The 11,422-nt window shown below is 40.7% G+C and overlaps 1 protein-coding gene across 1 annotated transcript in view; it reads right to left on the bottom strand.

Annotated features, from left to right (window-relative positions):
* Nucleotides 1-11,174, bottom strand: part of ITIH2 (inter-alpha-trypsin inhibitor heavy chain 2) — a 286,914-nt gene extending 275,740 nt beyond the window's left edge. The window contains exon 1 of the mRNA XM_069229266.1: nucleotides 11,012-11,174. Within this exon, the coding sequence (XP_069085367.1) occupies nucleotides 11,012-11,101 (90 nt within the window). The 5' untranslated portion in view covers nucleotides 11,102-11,174. The remainder of the gene's footprint in view (nucleotides 1-11,011) is intronic.
* Between the last annotated feature and the right edge of the window lie 248 nt (nucleotides 11,175-11,422).

Consider the following 11,422-nt stretch of genomic DNA (forward strand, 5'->3'; position numbering starts at 1 on the left):
TAGGAGCTCTTGCACCTTAGCACTGGATAGCAGTGGTAAAGAGCCAAGAGTAACAAAAAACAGCAAAATCAGAGTCCAGCACACATCAGCAACCTGTGAAACAGAGGAAAAAGTTAGGGGAGACCACACCAAGGATATCAAGTGTAACACTTCCCGTGCTGTCAAAAGCACAGGTGAGGTCAATAAATGTTAGAAAAATAGGCTTTTGCTTTGCTATGGTGTATTTGTTAATTATGAGATACAAGTTGAGGCATTGTTCATTGTCCCCAACCCTGCTCTGAACCCATACTGGAGCCTAACGGAGTTGCCATTATTCTTCACTCAGACTAGGAGCCTTTCTAAGATTATCCATCCCAATATCTTGGCTGTGGAGCCTATGAGAGGTATGGGCCAATAGCAGCTGGGAGTACTAATCATATGACTGTGTCTCTTGTAATACTTATGTGTGTGACCGTAATCTTGAGAGCTCTCCATCATATGACATACTATCTGTGTGATAGTAAGACTTGTGACTAGGGTCTGACTTGCCTATACGGCAATCAGACAGTGCCCGGTCTGGCACATAAGGGAATGGACCAGTTTTTATGAGTTTGTGAGCCTGTTTTATGGTCAGAAGGGCCAGTTGTTACTGCTGGTTTTCCTAATATTACCAAAGATATTGATTGGAGAAAGAAAATGCATTCAGTCTCTCATACCTTGCAAATACCCATGCAGTGCATATTTAAAAATTCAATACTGTCATAATTTGCAGATGTGAGCCACTATTTTAGCTATGTGTTTTGCCAGTGGGAGACACATTTGTTTTGGTGCCCAAGCACATTTCTTTGTCCGAGTCCGACCCTGCTTGTAATGGCCTCCAGCAGCTGGTTGTTGTATCGCAGTTTTAATTAAATAAGCTATATATATATTGTTCTATATAAATAAGTTTATCCTAATAGGAGTTTAATATTTACACCGATAGTAGTAGTATGTTCCACCTCCCCTTCCCCTTAGAATGGAAGAGTCCGACAGTTATTGGGCTGGAGTTGACAGTAGAACGTTGAGGAGCTAGAAGAGCAGCTGTGTGGAGAACTGTTGTGGAGGCAGTGGAGATGAAAGAATAAAGACTGAAGTAAAAGGAATTTGATTGAAGTGTCTTTATATCACTGGCGACGAGTTACGTGCGGAAGGGGGCACTCTCATCTCTACCCCTTTTGGATAACCCTTCAGCAACTTTAATTATCTTAAGGTACTGTTTTTACTTTAAAGAATACTCTACTCTGAGCATAAGCGTGCCATTTCTATACTTAGCGCTTCCCGTGCCTTACTTTAACTTTCGGAACCAGGACACTACTTACTCCAATTCAATCAATTTTTTCAAATTTCTCACGTCAGCACACAGACTTAAACTGCTGTTCTATTTATATCTTCAATCGGAACACTTAACCTTTCTAAAAGACACTGGAATTTCACTTTGCGCTGACAGAGAACACTGAAATAACAAAGTGAAAACGTTTTTATGAAAGAAAACGGAAGCATTGAAATTCAATCCAGCTTTTAACCAGTATTTCATCTAAGCGCTGACACAAAACAAGAAAAGTATTCCAGGCTGTAATTTTTCAAGTGGCATTTCACAGAGGAAAGAAAATATAAAAATAATAAGCACATGCAGTGCGGTAAAGTGCAATGATCGTGTGTCTTCATATCGGCAGCATTCTGTTCCTGGCAGCACAACAATATAATTAAATTAAAGGCTGTTTTCCTGTTGCCTTAAAGATTTTAGAACTGGCATTTAAGACGGAATTAATTACATTACAAGCGGCATTTCGGACCAGAAAGGAAAACGAATACAGGTAATGTGGAAGGCGCAGTAAACTGCGGAATGAGTATCCTCACATTTCTGTTGCTGGCAGTGCACCAAAACATTTTAAATAAATCTTGGTTACCTGAAACCCAGAAATCTGAAGTGCATTCAAAGAAAATCTGACTGGAACTTCGTTTTCAAGCGCTCACAATCACTTTCTGGGTACATTCTGGAAGCCTGTAATGAAACGCTGACAGGCACAGCTCTCTTCATTTTTGAGGTGCATGGTGGGAAGTGTGTTGCTTGAGCTCTTTCCTCTAATTTTGCTACAAAACCTACTCTTTACATTTTGGTTGTTCTCTACTGTTATTTCAATAATTTCTATGTGTATTTAATTATTGATAAGGGGATTTACCTTGGAATTACCCTATTTATCTGTGAATCTGTACTGATGATAACTGCATAACTGTTACTTCAATAATATTTTATAGTGTATTTAGTTAGTGTTAAGGTGAACTGCATTTGACTTACCCTATTTACCTGGGAATCTGTACTCATGATGGCTGCTGCAGGTATGTCCCAACCTGTTCCGTTTTTAAATGAGGTTGGAGAACCTAGTTCTCCATGGAAAGAATGGTTCAAAATATTTGAATCATATTTAATTGCCATTGGGGGTGACAGATTTAATCCAGTTAGAAAACAGCATATTTTATTACACAATTTAGGAACACATGGTAGGAAAATTTACGAATCCTTGCCTGAACCTAATATTCCAGAAGATCAGGTGCGGGATGAATATGTCACCACATACACGAAATTAGAAAAACAATTTGGAGACAGAATAAATGTTGTTTTAGAACATCATAAAAAAAATTCTCGCAATCAAAGTAAGCAAGAAAGTATAACCAACTATATTGCTGCTTTGAGAGGATTAAGTACTTTATGCAATTTTGGGGAGCTTAATGATTCACTCATTCGAGATCAATTAGTTTGTTGCACCAGTAATATAAAAATTCAAGACAAGCTATTACAAAAGCAACCTGACTTACATGAAGCAATTGAAATTGCTAAATCCATTGAGCATACTGCTATATGCTTACAGGAAATTAGATGTCCATCTGCTCCAGATCAGGTCACAGAAATCAAAGGTAACATAGAAGAAGACAACATTCTCAAAATTAGAGGCGTAGATAAAATACCTCAAAAAAGCAAGATTATAAATCCTAATCTAAAAGGTTTTCGTTGCGGAAGCAGCAACCATTTAGCGAATTCAACTGGTTGCCAAGCAAGAACAGCCATTTGTAGGAAATGAAACAAAAAAGGGCATTTTGCTAGAGTGTGTAGGGATATGTCAAGACCAGAAAGACTATATGATGGCAAGAATGTAGAAGGAAATCATCAAAAAGTTAAAAAAATTATATTACAGGTGAATGATAAAGAAGTAATTCCTTTTCAGTATCCAGAATGTGAAATTTTCATTGATGGCAACCCGGTTAAGGTCTTTGCTGACTCATGTTCTCCTTTTACGATTATTAATGCTGTGAACCTTGACAAAATTGATGATGGAATTGTGACCAGCTTAACGGAACCAGATATTAACCCCAAAGGTTAGAACCAGGACCCTATTCCTCTTAAAGGAATGTTCAGAGCACTTATTTCATTCAAGGGTCGATCCACTGTGGGGAAGGTTTATGTTGTAAAGGAGGGATCAAGTCTTTTGGGCTGGCAGCATCAGAAGGAGTTGGGGATTAAGTTGGATCCAAACAATCCAGAACAAGTTTTGATCATTGACAAACCCAACTCAAAAGAACAAATTTTTTAGGAATTCCCAGAAGTTTTTAGTGGAAAATTGGGTTTACTAGCAGGATTTCAGCACAAAGTCAAGTTGAAACCCCAATCGAAGCCTACCGTACACAAAACCAGACCGATACCCCATTTACTGAAACAGGCGCTCAAGGAGGAACTTGACAGAATGCAATCTCAAGGCATAATTCAACCTATTGACAGCTCTGAATGGTTATCCCCCATTGTGATTGCTAGGAAAAGTAATTCAAAAGACATCAGGGTATGTATTGATTTAAGAGACCTGAATAGGAATATTTGGGTAGAAAGACACCCTCTTCCTATAATCCATGAGATTTTAAGTACCATGGGAGATGCAGTATGTTTCTCGGTGCTGGATCTTTCCAGTGCATATCATCAAGTAGAACTTCACCCAGATTCTAAGTGGCTTACGGCATTTACCACCCCTATAGGTTCCTTTATGTTCAATAGGATGCCGTTCGGGCTGGCGTCGGCTGCTGCAGTGTTTCAGAAAATCATGCAGCATATTTTAGGAGACACTCCTAAAACTTTGTGTTTCCAGGACGACATTTTAATTTATGGGGCTACAGTTGAGGAACACAACACAAACCTGAGGAGGGTTCTGAATATACTGAAAACAGCAGGCTTAACGGTAAAGAAGGAAAAATGCCAGATTGGTGTGAGTTCTGTAGATTATCTAGGGCATACAATATCGAGAGATGGTTTTAAAACTAAAACTTCCCTGGTAGAGGCAGTTAAAAAAGCAAAGGCGCCCAAAAATAAGGATGAACTTAAGTCATTTCTGGGTCTCACTGAATATATGGCCAAATATGTCAAAAACTTCTCAGAGACATCATATGATCTCAGAGAGTTACTTAAGAGTCACATACCTTATAAATGGAGGGAATGTCATGATTATGCATTTGAAAAGATTAAACAGGCCATTTTAACAGCACCATATCTTTGTAATTTTAATCATGAAAGAAAAACTATTCTCACCACAGATGCCAGTAAATTGGGTTTGGGGGCTACTCTATCACAAGTCATTGATGGCAAAGAGAGGATTGTGGCTTTTGCATCAAGGGCTCTAAGCAAAGCTGAATCCAATTACTCAGTCATTGAAAGAGAGGCTCTGGCATGTTTCTGGGCTGTTAAACATTTTAAATGTTTTCTTTGGGGTAAACAATTTACCATACACACAGACCACAAACCTTTAGTTTATGTATTCTCCACTAAGGGATTTTACAACAGCACTCCAAGGATTGCGAGGTGGACCTTGGGCCTTGAAAGCTTCTGTTTCAAGGTTGAGTCCCTCCCTGGCAATAGAAATTTGGCTGCTGATTTTCTGTCTAGAGTTCCGTTGGATGTAGTAGAAGACTTTGATACTCCAGAATATCCTATAATGGTAGTTTCTACATCTTCTATCAATGAAGAAGAATGGAATTCAGCATGTCAAAAAGATGAATCTCTAACTTTGTTAAAACTGAGAGCCAAGGAAGGATGGCCTGAATCCAGGAAGGATCTGGATGAAGTTATTAAAAGCTACTGGGAGGTGAGATACGAAATAAATGAAATAGGAAATTGTGTATTTAGGAATGATAAAATAATACCTCCTGCAAGTTTGAGACACAAAATCATTAGGCTGGCTCATGAAGGCCATCTGGGCAGAAGCCTAACCAAATCACGTATTAGGGAACGGTACTGGTTCCCTAATATGGACTCCATGACTGAAACAGAAGTCAAAGATTGCACCATATGTGCACGCAGTGATAAAACAAAATTGATTCGCAAAACCCCAATTTCTCCTGTGTCCATACCTGACAAGCCTTGGTCCAAACTGGCATTAGATATCATTGGGCCAATCAACATGACAGGAGTAGTCAAACGCTTTGCCTTAGTATTAGTTGACTACCACTCGCATTGGATAAATGCAAAATTAGTTAACCAAATCACAACTGAATCGGTGATAAATTTCCTCAAGGATGTGTTTGCTGTTGAGGGCATACCAGCTACCCTTATTACTGATAATGGGGTTCAGTTGACTTCTTTAGCAATGAAAGACTTCCTTGCATCTCTCAGTATAAATCACCTCACTACAGCTTTGTATTGCCCAAGGGCAAATGGTCTGATTGAGAGAACCAATCGTATGATCAAGGAATGCATACAGTTAGCTAGTGTTCATCATTTGAGTGTGGAAAATGCTATAAGAGACATGTTATGGGCATACCATACAACTCCAAATTTAATCACTAAAGTTTCCCCGTTTGCTGTGCTAAAAGGCAGAAAACCAAGCACAAAATTCTTTCCCTCATGGTTAGGTGGAGGAGAGAAGAGTGAACCTGCAACCCCTCATATCAAACTTAAATTATCTCTGCACCAAGATAAATACAGAAGAATGTATGATAAGAAACATGGTATGAAACAACAACAGTGGGTGGTAGGGGACAGAGTGTATGTTAAAAATTCATTGAAGGGAATGAGGTCAAATGTGAGAGACACCAAGTTTATGGGCCCATTCAATATTGCCAAAGTAAAAAGAAATGTAGTTGTATTGGAGAATGGACAGTGTTGGAGCATGGATAGGATCGTCAAACAGCCACCGGCTGTAGAAAAGACTGGAAGCAATCCTGAGGAAGCGGGAGGAAGTCAGGAAGTTCCACAGAATCGCAATGAAGGAGGTTACGAGAAAAGAACATATAGCCGACAAATTAAACCTCCTGTTTGGCATAAAGATTACGAGATTACTACTTGAGTATAATGAACTGTAATTAATGATAGCAGATGACTGTACTATTCCTAGTTTTGTTAGAAGGGAAGATGTGTTGTATCGCAGTTTTAATTAAATAAGCTATATATATATTGTTCTATATAAATAAGTTTATCCTAATAGGAGTTTAATATTTACACCGATAGTAGTAGTATGTTCCACCTCCCCTTCCCCTTAGAATGGAAGAGTCCGACAGTTATTGGGCTGGAGTTGACAGTAGAACGTTGAGGAGCTAGAAGAGCAGCTGTGTGGAGAACTGTTGCGGAGGCAGTGGAGATGAAAGAATAAAGACTGAAGTAAAAGGAATTTGATTGAAGTGTCTTTATATCACAGGTGTATTGACTGTGTGAAAAAAAAGTTGTGAACTCCTAATTATTATTTATACACCGACTGTGCGAGCGATGGACATTGTTAGAGATGGTAACACTGTTTCTGTAACTGTACAATTAAAAAAAAAAGATGGTGCTCCTACAAATCTTGTAATCAAAAGTCAAAAAGACCTCCATCTGTCCTCCAGTTTGGGACTTGCTTCAGTACTTATGCGGGTCCGTAAGTTATGAAGTTCTCAATTATTGACTACTTTTCTTTTCTCCTTGTGGCACAAACCATCAAAAGATGCTCATGGTCTTAGAAGCAATGAATGTTCCTATACGATAAGTAGCAGATTAGAAAACGTCCTTAATTAGAGCAACCACCTGTGGATAACACTGAGCGTCTGCCCTGATAGGAAGTCCTGTTGGCCTTAGGGAAGTCCTGTTGGGCGAAACACGTGTTGACTGTGGCTGTATCGTATAAGTGGAAAGGCAGGCAACAGAAGACAACAAATGAAGAAATTTGAAAAGGACATTGCTTGTTTTTTAATCACTCAATTTATGCATGCATCTTATATGTTTTGTGATTGTAACAACGAAAGTACAGTCCATAAGACTAAAACTTTGAGATTTCATCATCACTACGTACTTCTCAGTGCACGGATGCAGATTTTGTGCCTGAATCGCTGAGCCCTTCCACGTTAGATGTACTGACAGTAACATCAGGAGCTCCTGGTATCAGAAGCTTAGATAGTTTCATTAGGTAGGAGGCCCAGTGTGAAAGGATTACAATTAGAAGAATAAAGCAGCACTTTGTATTTGCCCCCTTGCGCTTCGTTTGTATTATATGATAATAATGTAATAGGGCAAAGAGATCTGCTTGAAGGGGGCAAGATAGATCAATGCGTTAATGCATCTGGTTTAGACAGCTGCGTGTAACCTGCAAACCTTAGTCTTGAATTCCAGTGGGGCCACTTGGCAATTCATCCTACTGAAGTCCACGAAACAAGATTCTTTGCGTTGTATAATGATAACACCAGATATCAATCCGTTCAGAAGATTCACTTCGAAGAATGCACTGAAGATGTACTAATCATTGCTGTTGGTAAAGCTTTACGTATTAGGCGATTAGTTCCAAAATGAATTTCCAAAAAAGAATAAAAGATGAAAATATTGGAATCCAAAAGTGAAACGGCATGAAGAAAAGATGTAACAATAAGTACACGTGGGAGGTGATGAACAGTATATGCGCAGCCTCTATAACTAAGGCCTTCAGTAAAATATTCTAGAGCAAAAATATTTTAATTTCAGGATGGGCAGGAGAAAACGTGCCAAAACTCTAATTCTTCAGATATTTGTGCGCTAAATGTCTTTTTCAAGTGAAAGTACCAAATAGCACAATCAAAATTTTGAAAATGTTGTTTCAAAATGAGTATGTCGAAAATGTTTTCGAACTCTTGCTCTCTCATTGAAAACATGTATCCTCCATCGGACATTGATTTTCAGTGATTTCGCTAAGGCCTCTTTAAGCTCTGCTCGCTTGAGAGCATGGTTGTAGGCAGTGCTTGAAATGGAAAAATATAAGTGCCGGTACTCTGTGCCAGAGTACCTGCTTGTTTCTGAGAAGTGCCGGTACTCTCCAATTAAAAGTATTGCGGTTTTCTCGAGATGTGCCGGTACTCCCCCTCTCAAAATAAAAAGGTGCCGGTACTCCGTACGGGACAGTACCGGCCCATTTAAAGCACTGGCTGTAGGCAGAAACAATTCATTTGACTAAGAACGTCTTCTTAGAGTAAAGCAGTCTCTCCACCCACTGCCCCCCATATCTTGGGTTGAAGGTGTCTGAATGCCTTCCGCGCTGCCTTAACGCACAGCAAGGTCATACCTTAACTAAGTCCCAAGGTAAGACACTATGTTAGTGAGTACTCCGGGAAGGAGCCTGTCTTACACGGTGATGCACCAAAGGTGCCCAGGGCACGGAAGGAGCAAGGAAAGTGCACCCCTTGTCCTGGTTTGGTAGTAAAAACAAAAACAGCTGCCATTTGTGGAGGAATGGACCCCTCAAACCGCTGGCATTCGGTGTCACTGGACCTGCTGCACCACTACTGCGCTTCTGGTCCTTCATCCGTATTGTCAAACTGTGACTGGGCATATCAGGCGTAACGTGTGCATATGAGTGAGTGGCACAGGCCCTGACAGTCCAGACACTCTTGGCTCTAATATCCAGACCATTCAATTGCACTTCCATTATATTGCAGTTGTTTCCCAATAAATGGACATATCCTCATTAGGGGTTCTTCTATTGCTCACCTACAAAAGGCCCCAGTAAGCACCACTCAAGTGCCCTACTAGACTGATGAAACTGTGCAAGAGCAGTGCTTAATTCGTGTTTGTTGTTTCCGGTGCTCAGCACCGGCACTTATTTTTGCGGCCCGGCGCTTATTCTTCTGCCCCAGGCATTTCGGAAAGAAGGAGGAAGAGAAAAACGAAAACGCGTCACAATGGGAGAAAGCAGAAAACTGCAAGAGTGAGCTGGAACGGCAGGGAGTGGCTGTAAATAGATTAAAGAGGCACGAGATGGCTTCGGGATTAGCTGGCTTCGGGATTAGCTGCCTCAGTATTCCGTGTCCTCACATTTAAGTGCAGCGGTCCCATGTTTAAGAGGAGGGCTTTGGGCACCGCACGTTTGAATTTACAAATTAAGCACTGTGTAAGAGCACGTGCTAGATACCCCGTTGCTCGGCTGCGGGCACAGAAAATAAAAAGCCCCTAATCAAAAGCACAGTCATTGATCGGTCCGTGAAAACACAACACTCTCCAGTTTATGTTTCATGCCAGGTGATACCACACTTCTCGGATCAACACAGATCTGTTGTGAGTGAATCTACTTTATTTCTGTAGTTACTTTCTGGACTAGTGACAACTGGAAGTGAAATTAAGCCATTCACTTGATAACTTTGGGCTTATGGGTGACACGTGATTTGCAGGTCAAAGGAAGCCAGACACCTCAGTCCTAGAAGGGAATCTCAGTACAATTACAAAGCCTGTTTTCCGGGTGGGCCCGCTTCCATGTTAATCTCACAGCAAGGTTAATCAGCTATTTTTGGAAAGAGGGCGTGTTCTGTTGAGTTCTTACTATTCCAGAGAGTGCCCCATGTAGACAAAACTTAGTTTGGAATGCTATGTAGCTTTCGAACAGAATAAGCCCATGAAGAGTCAAGGTGTGGCATTGTCTTCCACCATGAAACCATAGGAAAAACTGAATATTGATGAGCACCCAGTGACCTTTCTAGGTCTGGGTTTTGTCAGTGAAGATATCAAACGGACTTATTGCTAAGAACATAGTAGAGTGGGCTTTTTTGGTCCATCCTTGCAACCAATAACTTCCTTTGACCAGCCTCTTTCTGTCATTAGCTTGAGACTTTGTCAATTATGTATTGCCTCAGTAGGGTGCAGAAGTCATCTCTTACCATTTTTTCCTTTTTATAAAAAACCCTGTACACCTAAACAGAGTCATCATTCCTGGTGCTTCAAGGAAGGCAGATCAACTGCGATCCACCATTGCTTCCAGGGTTCGCAACCCATGCGAGACAATACCCATCAGAGTTAGCAGTATCTGTTTTTTCTTAAAGCTGCCCTTCCTCTCATGGCAAATATACATCTAATCTTTTCAGATGTAAACTTCTTTTGAAAAAACCCTATTAAGTAGTCAAAGTCGACTCCTTATAGAACCTACAGTAAGAGTTAAACCTTTTCTGCCCGTTTTCTTTCTTTCAAAATGTTTATTGTGAATGTACTTGGCTCTTGTGAATGAGAAAAACAGGAACTTGGCCACATGGCCATGAAAGGCATAGAGATTAGCCATGCCAGTCAGCAGTGCTGTTTCGCCTGCAATAGGGCGAGCTCCCTTTTTGCTTTAATGAATTCAATGTAGGTTTGGATTGTCCTGGATCTGCATCACCAACCGTGATGGTGGTTCCATGTGAAGAATGCACATGTGTGGCGGTACTTGTAACTGGAACAAAGGCAACCTTGAGAAGGGAACACAAAAATTGTGCGATTGCTGTCCATGTTTCCTGCTACAAGCTTGGGCTGCATTTGAGACTTTGACTTGGAAAGCAGGGATTCAGTATTTAATCTCTTGGATTCTCTTCCAAAGTTGCCAGATTGTCTTCTAAATTAGCATTTATAACAGGCCACTTGTGCCTATGTGTAAAAGACAGAGTGATTCCTGAGAGAAGAGATCCTTTGCTCTTGATGACTTGCATGTTTATCACCGACGTGCCTGTCTTTTACAGTCTCACTGATGTATTAAAATTCAGAAACACGATCTTGTCCAGTTCTTACCTCATTCTCTGGAAGTTCCTCTAGGATTACGTCGAAGCTTCGAACCTCAGAGACCAGGAACAAAACTAGAAGACAAAGAACGCTCTTCATGTTCTCTGCCGTCCGCCTGCGATCTCCTCTGGCATGTGTCAGTCTGCCAATGTGTCCTTCACTGAAGCTGGCTTCCACTGACCAGCAGGGTTTATACGGCCTTTTCAAAATCTAAAAACTAAACTTTGTTCCACCCCCAGACAAATATTGATCCTTGCCCCATCCCCCTGCAGAGCAAGTGAAACCTAGGCACATGCACTTTGAGGTTGCGCAAACGCTCTGTGATCTTTCCAGCTTATCGCCTAATAGTCCTGATAGTGCTCCCCCACCTGACAGGGAGGGATGTGCCTTTGTTGATATCCCTTGCCCTCAGTGCACTTA

This window comes from Pleurodeles waltl, chromosome 4_1 (genome assembly GCF_031143425.1).
Source record: "Pleurodeles waltl isolate 20211129_DDA chromosome 4_1, aPleWal1.hap1.20221129, whole genome shotgun sequence".
NCBI classification, from domain to species: Eukaryota; Metazoa; Chordata; class Amphibia; order Caudata; family Salamandridae; genus Pleurodeles; species Pleurodeles waltl.